The 23,526-nt window shown below is 36.6% G+C and overlaps 1 protein-coding gene across 5 annotated transcripts; it reads left to right on the top strand.

The window, feature by feature from the left end:
* The first annotated feature begins 1,538 nt into the window (after positions 1-1,538).
* Positions 1,539-22,879, top strand: LOC106157434 (uncharacterized). 5 transcript variants are annotated; one of them, XM_087003207.1, is made up of 18 exons: positions 1,539-1,729; positions 2,512-3,231; positions 4,375-4,483; positions 5,159-5,271; positions 5,515-5,596; positions 5,806-5,956; positions 6,182-6,244; positions 6,593-7,077; positions 8,657-8,754; positions 10,304-10,522; positions 10,795-11,025; positions 11,149-11,242; positions 15,206-15,352; positions 18,172-18,256; positions 18,795-18,948; positions 19,113-19,317; positions 19,477-19,715; positions 20,037-22,879. In XM_087003207.1, the coding sequence occupies exons 2-18, from the start codon at positions 2,611-2,613 to the stop codon at positions 22,239-22,241; spliced, it is 5,301 nt and encodes a 1,766-aa protein (XP_086859333.1). In that variant the 5' UTR covers positions 1,539-1,729; positions 2,512-2,610; the 3' UTR covers positions 22,242-22,879. The 5 variants fall into 5 exon arrangements, with proteins under 5 accessions (XP_086859333.1, XP_086859332.1, XP_086859331.1 ...); XM_087003206.1 differs by having other exon boundaries at positions 10,292-10,522; XM_087003205.1 differs by having other exon boundaries at positions 6,593-7,515.
* Positions 22,880-23,526: the final 647 nt, after the last annotated feature.

Here is a 23,526-nt window from a genome sequence, read left to right as displayed (position 1 = left end):
TATTCTGGAATTTGTGTTTGCTTTCACATCACGTAACCTCCATAGATGGCTACATTCTGTAATAATCTCTTAAGGAGAATATTACAGATATCCAAACTTTTTAGGAAAAAAAAAAAAAAAAAAAGAAAAAAAGGAAAACAAGGACGTCTAACTTTGAATATGGGTTTGGATTGATTAACCATTGGTAAGTATGAAAAAATTGCCCTTTACCCCAGGAAATCCATTTTTTGCCAAAACGAACATTTGTTATCCCTTTAACTGAAACAGTTTACTGAACTGGCTCAGAATAAGAGAATACCAGAATATGCCAAATTGATGAGCCCATACTTGTCGATACAAGTGATTAATCATAAACATCTTTTATAAAACATTTTACATAGTCAAAATCATTAACTTTTAACCTGGTCTTTAAACATGTCTGTCCAACATCAATCAGGGCTAATTCGCTACAAATGTAAGCGAGCTTTTTCTCCTCGGCGACGAGCTGCGCCACATGGTGTAATGAAATTTTTATAACTTATATAATGAAATCTTTTTATAACCCGCAAAACGCAATCCGCAATCCCATGGTTCGTGTCAGCTTTACTTGAGGTCGCTCAAAGAAAACCCAAGGGCACATAATGACCAGTTGAACGGTTTATTTGATCTGAACTCCCAAATATTACTTCTGAACGTCTTATATACAAATTTCTTATCAAAGGTAGATTAAATGCTGCACTATTTCGCGGTAGATACTAATTTTAATTACTTAGATTGCACACGCCCACTTGCGTTATATAAATTACATGCAAGACCATAAAACGAGTCGAGTGCACAAACAAGCGAGTACAATTAAATTAATTAACAAGTCTGGGGATTATATTTGTGAACTGAACAATGGGTGCAAAAACTCATGAACATGTAGGCCTATGGGTAGAGAAAGAAAAGAATGCACATGAATGAAAAGTTGTCCAGTTTAGCTAACAGCAGAAGAGAGTGGGCATCATTTCTATCACGTTACAGTCATCATATATAGTCCTTTTCGTTTGTGTGTGTGTGTGTGTGTGTGTGTGTGTGCGGCTTTATTGAAAAAGGTTGGAATTGGATTACGGATTACTTCAGAAGATAGGCCTAATTAGTGAGGGGCACGTGCCGGCTTTTCCCTCCCCCACTCACCCCCATCCCCAACCCACCCACCCACCAACACACACTGGGTCTGCCAGAGGAAATTCGGTCAGTCGTTTAAATATAGTGTAGTTTTCTGGCATCCCACAGATAATTCTCACCTGCCGCAATTCTACCACACTGCCAATCATTGCCGTGTTTACATAGAGTTATGCTAATAAGTCTTGATCATACGAGAAACAGTATTCCACTGGGTGAAATTCACTAGGTGAATGCTATTTATTGATTGTATACAGAGGTCAGGATTAAAAAAGGGGGATTGTTTTAATTACATCTCTATGTTTTTAAGTAGCACATTCAAATACAAAGGCTGTCTATGTAAATTAGCTTGAATTTTCACTCTAAATATTATGATTGATAATTAAATTCTCCCAACTCCCCACTTGCGTCTGTATTAGTAGTTCAGATTTTCATGGCCGACATCTTTATCGAATAAGTACAAAAACAGTTCGTGTTTGAATTGAAATATTATCCTTCTTTTAGATGTATGAGGCTCGTGTATAAGATTTTGACATAAGAAGGTCTTTACAAGAGCCTTCTGGGGGACAGCATCTCTGTAAATTCAGTAAGTATGCCGATATTTTTGCGTTAAGGGGAGTGGTAAACGGATTTGTAAACTGATGTTAGGTTTTAACGTACTTCTCACTGTTGACAAAAATTGCGTAAATCGAATGTGAGGCGTTTTTGGCGAGGTAGAGGATTAGGATTTTAAAAACATTTCAAGTGACAATAATGCAACAATGTGTCAGAGGGTGCTGTTATACTCTACTCTCCATTGTGCCTTAACTGTCCGCCATTTTGAAAGTAGTTTTTTTTTTTTTTTTACATGATTGATGTACCAATCAAGTGATGTGTAAAAACTGCCGTTTTATCTTGGTTTCTGCGCTTTTGAGAAATTTTGTGCAGTATTTTAGTTTTAAAGTATTCAGTATATTTGTATTTAATCACATTCACCTTAGATTAAAATGTGGTAAAATATGTGGACTTGAACCTGAATAAGTTATGTCACAGTTAAGGAATTTTGACGTTTGCAAGACATCAACATCTTTGTGAATATTGGCAAACTGGAATTTATCTGTTTTAAGTGCTTTGTAAAATTGCCCTGTTTACTATGACAAGGACCAGTGTAGGGATCGTGGATGTGAGCATGTGCAATCACCAGCTGTTCAGGTTCATTGTTTAGCCAGACCACAGGCTGCTCTTTGTTCATTAACCAGGTCAAACTGAACTACCTGCCAAAGGACCTTTGTTATTGCTATAAACTGAAAGTCATTTTTAGTCAGAACTTATACAGTTTAAAATGTTTTATGCCTTGTTTAAAATGAGATCTTTTACATAATTTTGCAGGGATGAGTAATGTTGGTTCCACAGTTTCGTATTCATGTGCTATGTGAAGAAGTAGCACAATGTAGTGGATTGTTCAACGGCTTGCCCTGACCAGAAATTATGGTGAAAGAAGACGACACTCCTCAACAAGGGCTTGCTAATCCGACCTACACTAAATGGCTGTTAGAGGCCATTCGTAAGATCAAGCATCAGAAACAAAGGCCGAGCTGTGAACGCATTTGTAACGCTGTCAGACAATATCATGAAATATGTGATGATTTGGTCATTGAGCAGTTGGAGCTAGCAGTCAAAGATGGTGCTGTTCTTAAGGTCTATAATAAGGGGCTGATCTCTTTTAAGGACCCAGCACGTGTTACCAAGCTAAGGAGCCGCACAGTTAAAATCTCTAAGAAGACTGACTTGACCAAATTGATAGTAAGAAGCATCAAAGAATTAGGTGAAATTGGTGGCTCTACCTTAAAAAGTATCGGAAAATATATCCGCAATAGTTACACAGTTCAATCTGTAGATGATGTTGATGTGAGTGCCCAGCTTCGCCTGTCTGTAAAAAAAGCAATCAAGACAGGTCAACTTGTTCAGGAAGGACGTTTTCTAAGGCTAGGCTATGGAAGTAGTGGAGAGTCTGAATCCATAGGAAGCAGTGGTAGCGGGAGTTTTGGACCAGGATCATTTGATGAAGACTTAATGATTACAAGTGACTTTTCAACCAACATGAAAAAGGTATGGATTTGAAAATTTTTAGCATAAAACATTACTGTGTAGAGTGGCTATCTCTTACTTCATTTATAAGTGAAATGACAATGCATAAGTGACATCTACTAAACATTGTGTTTAAAAAAATTAAGATTTTAACAAATACCTACTAGTCCTTGATATAAACATTTGACTATTTTTAAAACAATGGATGTGTTTTTAAAATGATTTTTACATTTGATCTGTTGAAAAAGTGAGTAGATGATAGATTTACCTGTAATGGCAGATTTACACAAGAAGTTGGTGTTTTATTGTAAATAGGAGGGTCTTGAAAATCAATGTTGCTTCATCTTATGCTCTTAAGTGATTGAAACATTTTTAGTCCAATGAATCATTAAAGGATAATTCTTATTTGAGCTATGGTTTAGATGGATATATAGTCTCTCTGGGCATGTCCACAATATTTTGGACATGTGAATTAGCTTAGTGGTCTGTTAGAAGACCAAATTACTTAATGTGTCAAACTTTGTAAATAAAGTGTGATGATTTTTTTATTCCTAGATTCATGTGGTAGAGTAAAGGAATCAAATTACACCATTTATTAATTTTACAAAAATGCATGGTTATAAACAACACGTTATATGATCATTTAAAAGATGTTAGCATACTCTGCTTGATGTTGTAATTGTCAAATTACTGATTATATATGTCAATATGATGTATATGCTAATTAGCATGAATTAAGTTTGTTAATGTTATTCTCTTAGCCATTTTCATTTAGATTATAAGAAATTCATTTATTTTTACTGTTCTATGCCCACCAAGTATGTGGTCAATTTACCTGGAAAACTGAAAGTCCGATTTCACTTTTTAAAAGACAAATGGTTCACAGTAGACCTTTACACAACAATAGTATAGATTTTCCTGCAAATAACAAAAATATAAATTTTCCAGCATTTAGTCACTGTGGTATACCTTATGCAAGATTGTTAAAAAAATTATGGTCTATTAATCTGGTTTGAAACTCTGAATTTCTTATTTTTACTATAACAAGTAAAATTCACCAGTCTCCATTTTCATAACCATGTTGTCTATCTCGTACTCCATAACTGTAATGACAATGTATAAATGACCTCTACTCTTATTTCTGTACCTGTATTGCTTTGATAGAAGAAAGCCTCTCCAATGCCTGTGTGTAGTTTTTGCCTTGGAACAGCAGAGAAAAATCGCAGTGGTGTGCAAGAAGAACTGATTTCTTGTGCAGAATGTGGCAATAGTGGTAAGTATGAGAGAAGTCCAGAAGGTATTTTATGCTTTGGGATTTAAAGTCCCGATTTTTTTTTTTTTTTTTTTTTTTTGCTCTAAATTGACAGTGGGGTGTCTTAAATTGGTAAGATGATACATTTTATTTTCAATGTGGGATATGTTTTGCCATAGTAAGAAAAAATGTTGATTTAATCATTGGCTGGACAGTTACATCCATGGCAAGTTTGAGCTATCATTTGCACAAAACATACAATTTCACAGTTTTTCCTGACAGTAGGCAGATTTGTTCTTATAAGTAATGTATGGTTTAGTTGCTCAGTACGCCAGGTAGATATTTTCTTGTATTTAATTGTAACACTACCAGCAGGAGGCACTTTAGATTTGGACCAAAGCAAAAATGAAAATACTGGTGAATATACAAATGAGGTTTCAGTTTCAAACTTGCTTGAGTTATCTGTAGGATTAATATACTTATTTTTGGCCAGTTGGTGTATTTTCAAAGGATTGACTTCTATATGTTAAGTTTGCATCAAAGCAAACAGACAGTACAACTGATTTTTGTAAGGTGGTCTCATTCTGAAACATTCACAGATGGTCGTACATGGACAGGACTTGGTCCTGGCTGTCTCACCTGTTTTTTAATATCATCTGTTGCTTGTAATCTTACCTATTTTTATAATTATTGTAGGCCATCCATCATGCCTAAAGTTTTCAACAGAGTTGACTTCCAAAGTGAAGACTTTGAGGTGGCAATGTATAGAGTGCAAGACTTGTTCTTTTTGTGGGGAATCTGGTAAAGAGGTAACAGAGTTACTTCTTTTTGTTAGAATAATAGAAATTAAAGCAGCAAAGTCATCACCAATTATTAAGTGCTGTTATTGATGAAAAAAATTTGACTGGAGGAAAAAAAGCACTGAGGCACAGTTTTAAACATAGAGAGGTTTTTCTTGTAGACCAATTAACTTTTGCTTAACTGTATGTTAATTTTAAAACATAAGATTTTTTTCAGTGAAGTCAAAAAACTAAATTGCTTCATTGTTCCAGGATAACATGCTGTTTTGTGATTCTTGTGATCGAGGATTTCACATGGAATGTTGCGTACCTCCTATAAGTAAACCCCCAAAAGGTATTGTAATTCTTTATTTTGCTATCATGAAATATTGAAGAATTTATATAAGTCACAGCGTGTCTATTATATGCTAACATTAAGAGTGTGGAATAATAAAAAAATTGTCTGTTAGTGTGAACACAAGGTAAAAAGGGTTTTAGTGAGTAGATAAGTGTTGCAACGTTAATTGTGATACAACTAAAGTAACTCTGTTTCTCTATTTCTAGGCAATTGGATCTGCAATATCTGTGATCCCACTAAAGGTGGGAAGAAAGCGCAGAAGGTGCTACAGGAGTTCTATGTACGGCAAAAAATTGCCAGTGGATCAAACAGAGTATCAAAGCCAAAGTCAACAGTCAAATCAGTTGCTAAAACAGGGTAGGTAAAAATGACAGGATGTCTGCACACTTTTCATTTTTAGATAAGTGTCTGTACATATTTTGATCATAGCTGTTTTACTATGTCTTTGCATAATACTTTTTGCCCTGTTACTGCCATATTGTGTTTTTCTAGTACTTGAAACTTTACCGAGAATTAAAAAAAATATATATAGTTTGAATAATTGTTGACCAGATTTCTGTATTTGTATTTATGTGTCCTCAGGTGCCCAACACCAGGTTGTGATGGTTCTGGTCACATAACTGGAAAATACACACATCACAGGAAGTAAGTTACAACTTCATATTGTTTTTTTTTTAAGGAAAACCAAGGTAAATTTATTTAATTCTTGTACAGTCGCAGTTTTACATTTAAGTTGCCTCAAACATCTGTCCATGTTGCTGGAGTAAAAGCTGGAGCTGAGCACATCTTTTCGGAATGAAGTAGCTGGAATGCCAAGTTGTTTATTTTGCTGTAAAATTTTGCATAGTTTTGTGACTGAAATAAGTTGTTAAATATTCAGTGTTTATGGTGGTACAGGGTTATACACTTGCCAATGTTTTAGAAATTAAATATCTCTCTAACTTGTAAAGGTTTCAATTTTAACTGAACACCGGGCATTTCTTATTTTTACAGGCCATATGCTTGTCCAAAGTTAGCAGCTAGATTAGGTCGCAGGCCAAGCATTGGAAGACCAAAGAAATCGGTCAATGATGGAGGAGTCAAAAATGCTAAAACATCTAGTGTTAAATTAATAAATGGAGACCACAGTCCTTCTTCATCTGAGAGCAGTTCAAGTGAATCAGAGGAAGAAGAACAGTGTATGGAGCGAGAGCAGGAGGAGACTGATGCATTTGGCAATCCTTTAAGTGTGGTATCTGGAAAACCAAAAGGACTCATAGATGGACTTACTCGTTTTTTCACTCCAACAGACCGAAGGAGGTCAAAGGTGTCGCAGAATGCTTTCTCTGGATCATTAGCCCCAGCTTTCCTAAAGAAAGCACAAGCCAAAGCCAACAAGAAGCAAAGTAAAACACAGCAGGCAGCCAACAAGCTAATCAAAAAGTACAAAGCCAATAAACAGCAAGGTCATAAGAAGGCAACTGTTCAAAATCAGAGAGGTAGTGGACAACTTAAAGGCCTTTTTGATGGTCTTTCCCATTTGTTTACTGCACAGGGTGAACGTAAAAAAGCTATCCCAGTGTATGCTTCACCCCAGAGATTTAAAAAGTTCAAATTGGACTCTAAACCCATGGTTCAAGGAGCTTCTTCAAGTGACAATAAAACCGGTGACATCATCAGTGCTAATACTACTACCACTACTACTACTACTACCACACCTAGTGGACAAGGCTCATTATCAAAGTTAGGGCGAGGTGCTTTTCATCGTCATTTAGGCTTTGTGTCAGGGCGGGGCAGGGGGAGGGGTTTAGTCAAAATGCCCTCCCAAAGTCAGTTGTCTTCTCCATTAGCAAAGCAAGGACGTGGTGGTGTTACGTCAGCTAAGTCCAGTGTGCACTGTGGCCGTGACGTCAAAGGCAAAGGAAGGTTGTCCCTGGGTAAGGACTGGCATGCTGGAGTATGATCAATCTAGGCAGATTTTTCCATTTTATTTCTAAAGTGTCTTTGGCTTGGGCTGCATTATGCATTTATAGCTGACATGCTGTGTCATTCTGTTGTAATTAACTTAGATTAGCTACATTACGTGCATGTTCATTTCCTGCATTTTGAAGGTGGTGGTAATGTGTTTCTGCTGGGCCCCTTCACAAAATAATAAATAAATAATAAGTCGGTGGACTAAGCTAAGCCAGCTAAACTCAGTGGTACTACATAGGCAAGAAAATGCTAAAAGCGTGACTGTTTCAAGAATGGTTAGCACACTTGAATGCACTCACCAATGTGAGTAAAAGTTCAGATACTAAGCTTCAAATTTTTTATCTGGCTGAGTTGGCTGACAGTCTTAGTTGGCTTAGCTATGACTACCATTTAAGTTCTATTTTGAGAAACGGGTCGCAGAGCAGCTTTGCTTTGTTTGCAGTCTTCATCAGTACATAATATAAAGATGGAATGAAAAAAGTTCTTGTGATTGCCTGCACTTCTGTACCTTCTGTTTATCTGATGCTAAAGATCTGGGAGTGTACACTGGGTTGCAGATTTTGTGCACATTGTTTTACACACGTTTATTTCACTGTTTACTCAGTTTCTGTACTTCTCTTTGCATGAGTGCTGACTTGTCAAGTATGCATTGTTCCTGCATGTGTAAATGTTATATTGTAAATTAATGTACATTAGATTGAGTCTCCTGTTTGTGGACTAGGATGTTCTCTTTGTGTTGTGCAATTTTTAGTGTCATACATTGAAGGGTTATTAGCCTATTGCTATCCACACAGATATATTCATGTTGATTATAGCAATAACCAAATCTCAAAACAAATACATATCTGCTAAAATGGAAAAAAAACTATTTTAACATTTTTTGCCATTTGTCACCTCAAGCCTCTTCATGGCATTGCCTCTGACTGGGTGGTTTTGTAATATTCCATTGTGAGTGCATTCTCAAGGCATTGCACTAGTAATGTAATATTTGAATGATGCATTATGAGAAATTATAATTCTCAGTTTGGTGTTTTTTAATACCAGATGAAGTGATTATTCTGATTTCAATCACCTCTTCAAGTTTTACTGGTTTTTGTCTTTCAGGTGATTCATCAGATCAAGATTCAAAAAAGAGTGCTGTCCCAAAAATCACTGAAAAGGACATAAGTCTGTTCAAAAAAGCACAAGACAGAGCCTTAAAGGTAAATTAATTTAAACCCAGAGTTAATTGTGCGCTGTACAAACTGTGATTATGGTACTTTATACATGGTTTTATTTGAAGTCAACCTTTTTATATACAGGGACAGGAAGTTCCTGTATATATACTGTGATCTGCTCATGTTGATGTCTGATATGTACTCATTCACCCTACCAACTACCAAACATTACTTACTGGAAAGTTGTTGAATGGTGAAAATGCAGGCCAAATGGGAAATATTACAATTGTTTTATTAAATTTTTACACTAATGGTGTTTTTCACATTTTACAACACATAACTGCTTCATAGCTTGGATGTTAAGAGGTTTTGTACTCAGATCAACTCCAACTAAGCTCACAAATTGTCATAGCCAGATTTAAAAAAATTTTCTTGTTCACCTATCTTTTTGCATATCAATTAGAAATTCGATATAAATATATATACTTGATTTTGTTTAATATTTGTCCACCTCCACTTGTGTACCATCTGTTCTGATGACATCTCATCCAATTATCACAAACACAACTCTGTTATGAAAAATGTCACCCATGTCCTGTTTTGCATAAATGATTGGGTCATACTTGGTATTTTTCGCAATTGTGTGATGGGTCAAATTTCTCAAAATTTTTTTTTGTGTTTCCTAAAAATATTTGCTATTTTACAAAGAACCCCAAGAACCTTTTCTTTTGTTGTTATTTATGAATTGCTGTATATATGCTGGCCTTGCTTGTGTAGTTGTAGAATTACATTTGGTTAATGATGTTGAAAGGAAAGTCTCCTTTCAGGGGCTGTAACTTGGATCAAATAAATAATTTTGTGTATATTATTTAGTACCTGGATGACAACTGCACTGTCATTCTAGTTTCTGATGGCAGTGGTGGATATTGCGATTTGTATCCACCTGTCACTTAACTATAATCTTCAGTTGGCCGAGAAACAAATACTTAGGTGCAATCATTGGATTACAGAAGCTATAGATAAAAATCTATATGTGCTATGATGTGACTTAAAGTAGTTTTACCATTGTGAATTCTAAGATTTGATATTTTATGCATTTATTCAAAGTCTGTATTACTGGGCCCATTGAAGTACAAGAAGAGTGATTGGCAGAAGCTAGTTATGATAAACATGGGATAATATACCAAAATTACCTCCGAGTCTTAAATGCATATGTTCAGCTATCACATTATTCAGGCATTAAATTAAATGGACAGAAAGTAGTGTTTAAGAATACGAGAGTCCCTGAAGGTAGATTTTCCCTTAATCGTGCAATGCACATGGTGCTAGCAACTGCATGTTATCACTTTCCTCTTATGTACATTTTCTTGTTTTGCTTAAAACACTATCACATGGTTGGTTTTAGGATAATGCTTTCATTATCGCTTTGAAATAGTAGTGTATCAAATTTCTCTTGTGAATGCAATGCAGCTTGTAAATTATATTAGTTGTTGACACCTGTGATCTTTATTTCTGCTTGTATTTGCTTGAAGTCTGCATGTTGTGTAACCCTGTAATAATCCCTCAGTTCGGTTTACTGTAGACATCATTACAGGTTTGTGAGAAGGAAGCAGAGAATGTCAGTGCTACCACAACAGCCAACATCCCAGAGCCACAGGGACGGCATCCACCAGTGATTGAATTTGGGAAATATGAAATAATCACATGGTACTCCTCACCATACCCCCAGGAGTATGCACAGTTGCCCAAATTGTACATTTGTGAGTTTTGTCTGAAGTATATGAAGAGTCGGAGTATATTAAATAGACACTTAGTAAGTATCCTGGTTGTCCCAAGTCAAACAGCATGAAAACATTGTTTGTTACAGTTACAATAATGTAAATTAATGACTCTTCATTAAATGAATCAATTTCAACCAGTAATGTAGGTAAGTCTGCATTTAATATACTTGTATAATCCAATTGATCAGCCACTTGAGTGCACTGTATTAATTATTCCAGTTTCCATATCATGTTTTTGTTATGTTATAGAATTATAGTGATTTGCCTTTGCTATATGAAAAAGTCAATGTCCTCTGTTTTGCAGCAAAAGTGTGGTTTGCACCATCCCCCAGCAAATGAGATTTACCGCGAGAGTGGTCTGTCTGTATTTGAAGTTGATGGAAATATGAACAAGATATACTGCCAGAATTTGTGCCTCCTTGCCAAGCTGTTTTTGGACCACAAGACCTTATACTATGATGTGGAGCCCTTCCTTTTCTACGTGCTTACTGTCAATGATGATGATGGCTGTCACTTGGTGGGATACTTTTCAAAGGTAATAGAAGCATATATCAAATAAAGGAACCTTGATTTTGTTTTTGTACTGGACATGCTTAAAAACTTAATTTTTCAAGCAATGTAGCACCTGATCTCTTATAGTCTTGTTAAAAAATTTCAGGAGAAACACTGCCAGCAGAAGTACAATGTTTCTTGTATTATGACAATGCCGCAGTATCAAAGAAAAGGTTATGGGAGATTCCTCATTGACTTCAGTAAGTTCCTTCAGTGTTATATAAAAATGTTTTTATTATTTAGATGGGTTCGTTTTGGGGACTCTGGATTCTCTATATATTATATTAATTTGAGATATGACCCAAAGGACATGTTGATTTGTGGTAGTTCCATTCATCTGACTTCAAAGGCTGTACTTTCATATAGTATGCTTTAAAAGCAAAGATTGATGTAGCAATAGCAACATGGTAGATTAATTTAAGTTGAAATTTAGTGTTGCCTTAAAGAGTGGGCCTTACAGCCAAGTATTATGAATGTCATTGTACCACCAGCGTTAGCGCTGGCGGTACACATGGTTTCGGTCCCGTCCGGATCGTTCCGCCGGCTCCGCCGGACGGCTACCGTTACCGCTTCTCCTCCTAGACGGTAAGGGCCCCCGTACCCATCTCATGGATTTAGGTCACCTATAATCTCAACTCGTTCCACGTAAAATTTGGGCTTTGTCAGTATTGGGGTCTGGGTGTGGCACTCATTACAATGCACCCTTGTCTAAAAATGGCAAAATTAAATGCTAATTATCTACCCTACGGAAGGAGTTATGGGAAAAATTTCTATAGACGGCTTTCCAAAAGTCATATGTGTAGATTTCAAATATACCCTTGGATTTGACCTTTGACCTTTACTTCAAGGTCAAATGGGCCAAAATTTTCAAAAAAATGAAATTTTTTACGAAAAAAAATTTTTTTGCCCTGTTATTCAGACACTACACAGACTTAACCAATAATATTATTGGAAAGTGTTACCCTTCAGGTCATCTTTCATCTCCATGAATTTGGGGTCAATCGGTGCATTTTCACGGGAGTAGCGGCCATAAGATACCGAAACTGAAAACTGTCTCTAATTCGGGAACCGTTAATGCTAGAGACCCATTCTTTTTTGCATTTTGTAGAGCATGTAAAGCCCAACACTGGAGGTGGTCTCGGTTTTTTTGTATTCCATACGGTTTTTGAGTTACGCTGTATCAAAAAGTACATATTGGTGGTAAAAGCAAAATGTGCAGTACGGTAATGGATAATAAATTTTGAACTCTGGAAAAATAAAACATAAGGCTTGGCAAAGCAGACAACTTGTGTTCAAAAATGACATTATTTCATCAAATTTGAACTTCTGAAACTTCAGAGCACCTCCTATTTCAAGAATTTTGACCAAAATGACATTTTCTTTATTTTAATTAATTTTTTCTGTACGAAATTTAAGGCACATTATGGTAACTCCAAAATTATAACATTTAGTCCCTTATATCTCCAAAACTGGCAGAGATAGGTCCATAGTTACTATTGAAGTTGAATAGGAAGTCATATACTGGCTATCTTACTGTGACCTTGAAATTGACCTTTGACCTACTTTTCACCATGAACTGAACTTAAATTTTGCTTCCCTTTTATCTCCAAAACTGGCAGAGATAGGTCCATAGTTACTATTGAACTTGAATAGGAAGTCATATACTGGCAATCTAAATGTGATCTTAAAATTGACCTTTGACCTACTTTTCACCATGAACTGAACTTTGCAAATTTTGCTTCCCTTTTATCTCCAAAACTGGCTGAGATAGGTCCATAGTTACTCTTGAACTTGAATAGAAAGTCATATACTGGCAATCTAAATGTGACCTTGAAATTGACCTTTGACCTACTTTTCACCATGAATTGAACTTTGCAAATTTTGCTTTCCTTTTATCTCCAAAACTGGCAGAGATAGGTCCATAGTTACTATTGAACTTGAATAGGAAGTCATATACTGGCAATCTATATGTGACCTTAAAATTGACCTTTGACCTACTTTTCACCATGAATTGAACTTTGCAAATTTTGCTTTCCTTTTATCTCCAAAACTGGCAGAGATAGCTCCATAGTTACTATTGAACTTGAATAGGAAGTCATTTACTGGCAATCTAAATGTGACCTTAAAATTGACCTTTGACCTACTTTACACCATGAACTGAACTTTGCAAATTTTGCTTTTCTTTTATCTCCAAAACTGGCTGAGATAGGTCCGTAGTTACTATTGAACTTGAATAGAAAGTCATATACTGGCAATCTAAATGTGACCTTGAAATTGACCTTTGACCTACTTTTCACCATGAATTGAACTTTGCAAATTTTGCTTTCCTTTTATCTCCAAAACTGGCAGAGATAGGTCCGTAGTTACTATTGAACTTGAATAGGAAGTCATATACTGGCAATCTATATGTGACCTTAAAATTGACCTTTGACCTACTTTTCACCATGAATTGAACTTTGCAAATTTTGCTTTCCTTTTAATCTCCAAAACTGGCAGAGATAGGTCCGTAGTTACTATTGAACTTGAATAGGAAGTCATATACTGGCAATCTATATGTGACCTTAAAATTGACCTTTGACCTACTTTTCACCATGAATTGAACTTTGCAAATTTTGCTTTCCTTTTATCTCCAAAACTGGCAGAGATAGGTCCGTAGTTACTATTGAACTTGAATAGGAAGTCATATACTGGCAATCTATATGTGACCTTAAAATTGACCTTTGACCTACTTTTCACCATGAATTGAACTTTGCAAATTTTGCTTTCCTTTTATCTCCAAAACTGGCAGAGATAGGTCCGTAGTTACTATTGAACTTGAATAGGAAGTCATATACTGGCAATCTATATGTGACCTTAAAATTGACCTTTGACCTACTTTTCACCATGAATTGAACTTTGCAAATTTTGCTTTCCTTTTATCTCCAAAACTGGCAGAGATAGGTCCGTAGTTACTATTGAACTTGAATAGGAAGTCATATACTGGCAATCTAAATGTGATCTTAAAATTGACCTTTGACCTACTTTTCACCATGAACTGAACTTTGCAAATTTTTCTTCCCTTTTATCTCCAAAACTGGCAGAGTTAGGTCCATAGTTACTATTGAACTTGAATAGGAAGTCATATACTGGCAATCTAAATGTGACCTTAAAATTGACCTTTGACCTACTTTACACCATGAACTGAATTTTGCAAATTTTGCTTTTCTTTTATCTCCAAAACTGGCTAAGATAGGTCCGTAGTTACTATTGAACTTGAATAGAAAGTCATATACTGGCAATCTAAATGTGACCTTAAAATTGACCTTTGACCTACTTTTCACCATAAACTGAACTTTGCAAATTTTGCTTCCCTTTTATCTCCAAAACTGGCAGAGATAGGTCCATAGTTACTATTGAACTTGAATAGGAAGTCATATACTGGCAATCTAAATGTGACCTTAAAATTGACCTTTGACCTACTTTACACCATGAACTGAATTTTGCAAATTTTGCTTTTCTTTTATCTCCAAAACTGGCTGAGATAGGTCCGTAGTTACTATTGAACTTGAATAGAAAGTCATATACTGGCAATCTAAATGTGACCTTAAAATTGACCTTTGACCTACTTTTCACCATAAACTGAACTTTGCAAATTTTGCTTCCCTTTTATCTCCAAAACTGGCAGAGATAGGTCCGTAGTTACTATTGAACTTGAATAGGAAGTCATATACTGGCAATCTATATGTGACCTTAAAATTGACCTTTGACCTACTTTTCACCATGAATTGAACTTTGCAAATTTTGCTTTCCTTTTATCTCCAAAACTGGCAGAGATAGGTCCGTAGTTACTATTGAACTTGAATAGGAAGTCATATACTGGCAATCTAAATGTGATCTTAAAATTGACCTTTGACCTACTTTTCACCATGAACTGAACTTTGCAAATTTTGCTTTCCTTTTGTCTCCAAAACTGGCAGAGATAGGTCCATAGTTACTCTTGTTATCCAGTAATTTTGGTTGATGCAGGTGCAGTTCTGCATAAATGATTTCTTATGCTGCTTGTGAAATGAAGGGACCAGAAAATTTTTTTTCAGTAAAGATTTTAATTGACCAAAATTGTATGGAAATCATTTGCAAACAGCCTAGGCACAGGGAGTTATGTTTCCTGACCTTGTATTTTGTAGGTTATCTGCTTTCGAAGATAGAAGGTCAGCCAGGGTCTCCTGAAAAGCCTCTATCAGATCTGGGCAAAGTAAGCTACCAGTCCTACTGGAAGAGTGTCATCATGGAGCATTTGCACAAGGTCCGGGATTCTAAAATTACCATAAAGGGTAAGGTGTAATTTGTTAATGTCCACTTGTTAAAGATGTCATGTCAATAGCCACTGACTTTTGCCATGCTGGAGAATGAAGATGGATGTTGAAAAATTGATGTATGAAGTATATCTCTTTTCACTTGGACAGGGACTGGAAAACAAAAATTGAGAATTTAAAAGTAATATTATGATATTGTTATTTCGAAGCTTAGATACTAGAAGGTTCTCTTTTCCCACATACCTAAATGAAAGCAAAGTCAAAGATGCGTTGGAATGTAATAGGTATGGTGTGAGAGTTGCCTTCTAGATTTTCTCAAGAGAAATAAAAAAAAATAAACATTAAAAAATGTTATTTTGTCTGGTAATATAATATAAAATTTGATTCAAAGAAAAATAAAGCAACTTTACGATTTGGAACTGAAGACGTTGTTTGTGTTGTCTCTTATAACAGCTCCGACATCGCGATTTGATAAATTGGTGGAGGTACCAAACTTTTAAAAACATTGTTTAAAAGGAAGATCCCAGACTTTCACAATGAAAAAATATTCTCCTAAAGAAACACGAAGTTATACATCAGCTGCCAGAAAAATGGAAAGAGACATCATAAAAGATAAATTGAGAACTATCAATGAAGATGTCGGAGCTGTTATAAGAGACAACACAAACAACGTCTTCAGTTCCAAATCGTAAAGTTGCTTTATTTTTCTTTGAATCAAATTTTATATTATATTACCAGACAAAATAACATTTTTTAATGTTTATTTTTTTTTATTTCTCTTGAGAAAATCTAGAAGGCAACTCTCACACCATACCTATTACATTCCAACGCATCTTTGACTTTGCTTTCATTTAGGTATGTGGGAAAAGAGAACCTTCTAGTATCTAAGCTTCGAAATAACAATATCATAATATAATAACAGCTAATAGCAAAGAGAAATACATTTGACAAGGTTAATTTGAGATAAATGATAATTCAAGCAGTGTATGAAATGGCCGCCAGCCCGCCAGCCCGAGGCTGGTAACTTTCAGGCCGGGCGGGTAAGATTTTCAAATTACACGCCCGACGGGCTGGCTATTTTTACAGCCTATATTCACCTATTATTTTGTCTATGTTCACAAGCGATTTCAGCAAAATATCAAATCAACTCACTGTTTTCACCCACTTTCATAGAAGCAATTAAAGAACTAACCATAGCTTGCAATCGAACGCTCGTATCGAAATGTAACCAACAGTCTCCCTCTCAGTGGCCTCGTTTTCAAAGTTTCGTCTGTGTGATATGAAGTTGAAAGACAATTTGAAACGAGGCACATTGATCTTAACCAGCTTCAGTGCACAGCAGATAACGTTAAGTCATTGTTTTGTGTAGAGATACAGCGAGTAGCAATTTGTAGGTTGAGAGTAATAAAAATGTGAAAGTATAAAAAGTTATGATATTGATTAAATAGACTTACAGGTACATGAAGTGCTTATAATCAACAGTAATAAAGGCAACGGAGGCAAATTAAAGGAGAATTTTACAAAAAATTTGAATCCCAAAATTATGAGTGAACGTACGATTTTACGCCGTGCATCAGATATAGTTCTTTTCCCACGTGCTGTCAAAAATGAAGAAAAATTCTATCAAGTCCGATAGAGAAGTTCACAAAAGAAAAACAATTGAGGGAAGAAATAAAAATAAGAAAGATTACGACAGAACCAAACGAAAGAGAACAAATTGGGACCCATGGAAAGGTGACTTCGATTTGCAATGAGACGAGCGGCAACATTTTTTTGTAAAACCGTAACTCAAAAGTATCACGCATTGCGACCGAGCGCAAGCATCTCGATCCAATAACTCGCCCATACTCGCCCCATATAATATATTGTAGCCTCTGTGTGATATAGCTATTCTCAATAAGCGATGCTTTCGAGATACGAGGCCCTGCAGGACTGTCTATGGGCCATAAGCGTACAGGACCGTTCCCGACCGCTTTAAGCGATATTCAAAGGGACCCTATGTGCTGAATTCTTTCTTCTTTATTGTCAGCACAGAGACCGATTTATTTGACAAGAATATATATGTATTTCGTCATACTTGTTGCTATACAGAAAAGCAAAAATTATGATCAAATGATATCACGAAATCGGAATAAAAGTTATGAATAAATTATTGAAGGAGAAATGAGACAGCCTGCAAGGTGAACATAAACTGAATTGACTACCCCCCTCCCCCGCCCGCTAAAGGGCCCTGAAAATTTTTGGTATTTTAGATGGTGAATGGTGCCATTTGGTATGGTTTAGAACTATGATTCAACTAGTGAAAAGTCTTATTTCAAGAGGGAAGTTTTTTTTTTTTTTTTTTTTTGTTGCAGAAATTGAAAGGAGGGGGGGGCGTCAGGACCCCCCTGACCCCCCTCTAAATCCAACACTGACAAGGTATCATTCAGTAGAAATTCCAACCAATTTCTAAATTTCCACGCATAAGGCATGATATTGCCCTTTCATTTCCAAATTACTCTCCCAAGAATGCATTCTAGACCCCCTCAGCATACCTCCTTTAACTCTAGGGGTTATCATAACTAGGGCAGGTAACTACATGGCTGGGCTGGTAACTTTTCAGAGTTACCTGCCCGGCGGTCTGGCTAGTAATTTCCTTGAATTTCATACACTGATTCAAGTTATAATGCGATGAGTTATACAAGGCCTACAATTCATATAGGAAATTTCAGTACCATGGCAGTCTTACCCTAGTCATTCTACATTACATCACAGGCTTTGCTGGCCAGATGGTACATGGATTAAATTGTATATAAAAACATTTTTAATTCAACTAATATCTTTTTCTTTTTATACAGGAATAAGTCAAGAGACTGGAATGTGCCCTCATGACATTGCTGCAACACTGCAGTCCCTTAATATGGTGCTTAAAAAGGATGACAAGTAAGCATTGTTTTGAGACTTAATGTGAATCATCAGCACATTACACGAGTATCCATCGGGTCCCTTAAATAAGTACCTCACCTAAATTGTGAATCAGGTTAAATATTTCTACACATGGACAGAGGTGTGCATGTTTTTGCAACATTTGAAAATGGTAGCCAGCTTTAGGTGGTAGTTGCCAACTTATGAAATTAATTTTCAAAAGATTTTAGAATTTTAGGGCGCATTCCCATAGATTTTAGATCGATCTATCCCCGTGGGGAGTCTCACTAGATTACTGTCAGATAATCCGGCTTAAATGTCCGTCCCGTCTACTACAGGCTGTAAGGGGGTAATTAACTTTCATACCCGCTCGGCTGACAGCTAATTAGCGTGAACCCCCAGGGAGTTAGGTCGATCTAGTTGGATCGATCTAATCTCTGGGAGTGGGGTTGTTTTTGCAAATGTTATACAAGTTTAACATTGTATCAAGTATAAGACATTGTGAATAAAACATATGCCCTCCAGAAAGTACTTAAAAGATCTACTTTTTGTTCAGAATGAAGATCTGCATCAATGAAAAGAAAATAGCAGAGCACATGGCAAAACTTAGCACACAGGATAGACTGAAACTCAACCCTGACAGCCTGCGGTGGACACCTCTAGTCTCGAACCAGAATGTGATAGACGAGGAGAGGAAAGCTGAAAAAGAGGTTGGTGGTAGCAGTTATTTACATAGTTCATGCCTATAATTTGTATATATATATATAAATATTTGCAAATTGTGAAATGCCTCTTTTCTCTTTATTAAGGATTTGATACATAAAAGAAAATTGTGTTAAAGTTGCTCAATGAATGCTGATTGATGTATTTCCAGTTAAAGGAAATGAGTAAAGCAGTAGGTACACTGGCCAGGGAAAGGAAGGCCTCCACATCACAGCAGGCTGCACAGAAGAGTCCAGGGGATAGCCCTGTCAAAATAAAGCGGAAACGTGGGCGACCTCCAAAGAATTCTAAGACAGAAGATACAAATGAACCGTCTAAAAAGAAGTCCAAAGTTGATGACCACAGTGAACACAAAGGTATGATTATAGCTGTTTTCATTCACAAGAAGCTTTTTAGTTGAAAATGTGTGTTGTCATCTTTCTTAAAACACTTTTCTGCTTTGTAAAATAGTAGTTGACTGAATATATTATTATTTGAAAAACTATTACATTTTGAATTTAAATATATGATTTTAGGTGACTCTTCTCATAAATCTCCACCTGGAACACCTAAGAATTCACCAAAGCAGGACAAAAAGACTTTGTCAAAGACTAAATCCAAGCCTGGCCCTAAGAAGACAGCACTGGCAAAAAACGGCCTACCTGTGTCACCCAGGAAAAAGTCTGGGTGGCCAAAAGGTGTAAAAAGAAAGCCAAATTTGAAAAAGTTACCCAAGATTCCAAAAAGAAGGGGGAGGCCTCCAAAAATAAGTCAGGTGAGTTGCTTATGGGTTTCTTTAAGAACTTACAGGGATGATGGTATGCCTGCAGGCTGTGGTCTAGTTTAAAAACATTTTGTGTGGTTTTGGTCAGGTTTGTCCAGTTTAATATTCTGAATGGTAGAAATGTATGTAAAGTAGGTTTAATTGTATCTACATATTTGGTTCATAAGCATTGCCATTTATTGCCAAAGAAACTTCTGAAAGTAGTTACTTTAGAAAAACCTTGTTACATTGCATAATTTAAAGCAAAAAAAAAAAAAAAAGTCAGTGTGAGATATGATATTTTGTTTTTAAATGTTATTCTTTTTACTTCAGAACTTAAGTAGAGCCCTGGCAAGTTCTCACAAAAGAATGGCTAATGGTCACCAGAATGACACTGATGAATCCTCCAGTAACAACAACAACAACAATGATAGCAAGGAAACCAACAAAGAAAAGGAGACAAAACACACAGCTAATAACAGGGCGGCTGATGGAGTGGCAGCCAAGAAAGAAGCCAACCTAAATGCAGCAGAGACTGAAAGTAGAGAATACAGAGATAATAGTGATGATGATGATGATGACACAAAACCGTCCTCACCAACTCAGCCAGATCGTTATCCCTCAACATCACTGTACAGTAATAAAGAGGAAGAATCGTCCAGCTCTGATGATAATGTAAATTCTGAATCGGATAGTGAAAGTGACATTGACCAAGACAAAAAGGCAAAGAGAAAGGAAGAGCAGGTAGAGATGGATTCAGTTGTGAAAGAAAAACCAGAGGAAATATTTATGCCTCGTGGTACGTCTACTTGCCAAACAACACAAGACTCTCTGGAAAGAAAAGGTATGAGTGGTGATGATGAGGCTGAGGGTGATGAGGATGCAAATGATAGTGATGAGTATAACAACCGTGAAATGCCAGAGCTTGAGACTGAGTTGAACCAACAGGTTAATGATAATGATGATGACGATGATGTTGACATTGATAAAGCTACCTCCATCCCAGGGTGTCCCTCACCAGAGCCACTGGCTCCAGAATTACAACCTGAGGGCAGGCTGCAGCTCACAGACAATCGCCATTATCATTCACAACAGCAACAACAACAACAAAGTGAAGAAGATCAACCTGAACAGGTGAGGAAAGAAGACTCTCCCGAACTCACAGTTGACCACTTCAATCAAGATGCTGATGATGAGGAAGAGGAAGAGGAGGAGGAAGAAGATGTTGACAGGACTCCTTCTCCACCAGTTACAGCTGATGAACACTTTGAGTCGCCTGTCCCAAACTCTATGGATACTTCCAGCAATTTGGAAGTAGCTTTGGCCAAGGAACTAGGGGAGAATTTTGATGAAGTTCAGCAGGATGCACAGTTAACTCCAAAGGCCACATCTCAGCAGGAAGGTATGATGTTAAATTCCATGGAACAGCAAACACCTGTGGGACGCCATCAAAAGCAAGGTTGTGGCACTGTGTATCCAAATAGTGGTACTCTTGGTAACAACATGGGAAGTACACCTAATTCGGGTCTGGGGAACAATGGTTACACTGGTGTGGAAATTGATGTGACACAGCTCCCAGTAGGATTGGAGTCTCCAACATCCATTAGTAGTAATGAAATGCCCCATAGCAACAGCTCTGTAGAAACAACACCTACTCCACAGAATTACTCTGACTGTGCCCAGGCACAAGTAAGCTATCACAGCTCTGGAAGCTTCATGGAGACTCAAGACTCCCTGTCAGGAGGCAATGCATATATGGCTGCAGTGTCTAGTAGTGGGCAGTACTGCTCCCCACCTCCACAGCAGCCACCACCACCACCACCGCCGCCGGCCCCCAATTCTTATGTGTCTATGCAGAACACACAGCGTCTGACACACAATGCTTCATCCTGTGCATTACCTCCACGCCAGATGTCCAACTACCAGCAGAGCAACTCTAGCTGTAGTTTGGCCAAGCTGCAGCAACTGACCAATGGCATCATGGACATGGCTCCAGATAGTACCATGACACCACCTCCTAATCTCACTCCACCACCACCAGTGAACATGACACCACCTCCTCCCATCCAGCGTAACATCACACCTCCTATTCCCAACCTTCAACCCCAGGTGTCTGCTGCCAGTTTGCAGCACTATCATAAGGCATACCAGAGAAGGCAAGGAATGCAGAAAGCCCCCAATGTCACTGTCAACCCCAACGTGTCTTTTACCCCAAATGTCACCATACAGCCTGGCACTAATATGATAACAGGTTATGACATGCTGAATGGTTACAGAATGCAGCAGCTGCAACAAGCACCAGCTGCAATGTTAAATACTAGTTACATTGCCGCCAACCAGCGTTTTATTAATCAGCATCAGTTTCCTATGGGGATGATGAACATGCACCCTCAAGCAGCTAACTTTCAACAACAAATGCAGCCTCCTCAGCCTAGCAATCCTATGTACAATACATACAGCAGTTACTTTAATGCTACTGGAATTCCATCACAAGCTGCTCTCAATCAGCTTAACATGAACAGTGTAATGAGACGATAGGAAGATGAATGTGTAAATAAATATATAGGGGTTTTGTGCAACTTTTGAGGCCTAGTCAGTGCAAGAATGGACATTTTACATGTTTGTACAGGTTAAATAAAGTATGTATGATTATATATGTATATTTAACATATATGTATATGATTATATATATATGATTAGACTGTAAATATAGCCCTTATTTTAGTAAGAATTTGTCCTATGAGGTGAAACTTGGTAAAATTTAGTGGACCAGTGTTTAGTGGATGAAATGATATGTAATGTTTTTAGTTTTGTGTACATTTTAGCAATGCTGTTCAAATATAATTATTGAAAGCAGTTTATGTAATAACTGTTGTGAAAAAAAAATATATGGAGTACTGTGTTCTAAACAAACAGTACTATACATATTTTATTTATGAATATTGGAGCAGATTAAATTTCTTGAAAGTATTTTATCTTCACCTTCTTGAACATATTTATCATGTCAAGCATTGGACTATAATTGCTTGTCTAGAAAAAGAAAATCTGAAGAACCACCACTGTTGAATTTCTCAGGTTCTTTCATGACTTTACCTTTTTATATATTTTTTCTGTAATAATTTTATCTTGCCTGTAGGTCCATTACCAGAAAGAAAATAAAAAAGCTGTAAATGGAATGCCGTTTTGTACCTTTCTTGGAAAACCAGTTGAAATGGGACTTTGTAAACTGTGGTTATGAAAGGTTTTTCAAATAGTTTGATAATCCTTTAGTAATGTGTCAATTTGCTGACTAAAAAAAATTGTGAGGATGAACATAAATGCATTGCACATTGGCTTTATTTCTCAAGAATATTCCAAAAATTTACTCATTGCTACTTGTCTCTGGGATAATTGTTTTCTTTCAAAAGCTTTTGCAACTGTGTGGCAATCAAATGTGATATGTAGTTCTGAATTGCAGTGCTGGAATTGAGCTTTCGGCAATTTCATGATGGTGTATGATAGCTTTGTTCCTGATATTAATATTCTGATGATGTCAACATTTTGATCAGAATAGGGATGGGGCAACATTGTAGAAAGTTCTATAAATATAAAGGATATATATGTATATCTGACAACATAAATTTTTATCATAACTTGTGTGCCATAACTACAAATGACCAAACACCTACTGGTTACTATAAAGAGCCAAATTAACAATGTTTTTTCTCCAAAATATAAAAAACCTGCCATATTCAGACCTATCAAAGTCACCCAAAGTCGACAATTTTCAGATTTATGCATGTCATCAAAATCAATCTGCCACACCTGTCATTCACAAGAAATG

This window comes from Lingula anatina, chromosome 2, assembly GCF_051362555.1.
Source record: "Lingula anatina isolate TDL-2025a chromosome 2, LinAna3.0, whole genome shotgun sequence".
In the NCBI taxonomy this organism is placed as follows: Eukaryota; Metazoa; Brachiopoda; class Lingulata; order Lingulida; family Lingulidae; genus Lingula; species Lingula anatina.
The sequence above is the reverse complement of the archived record's forward strand: the minus strand, read 5'-3'. Positions and strand labels throughout refer to the sequence as shown.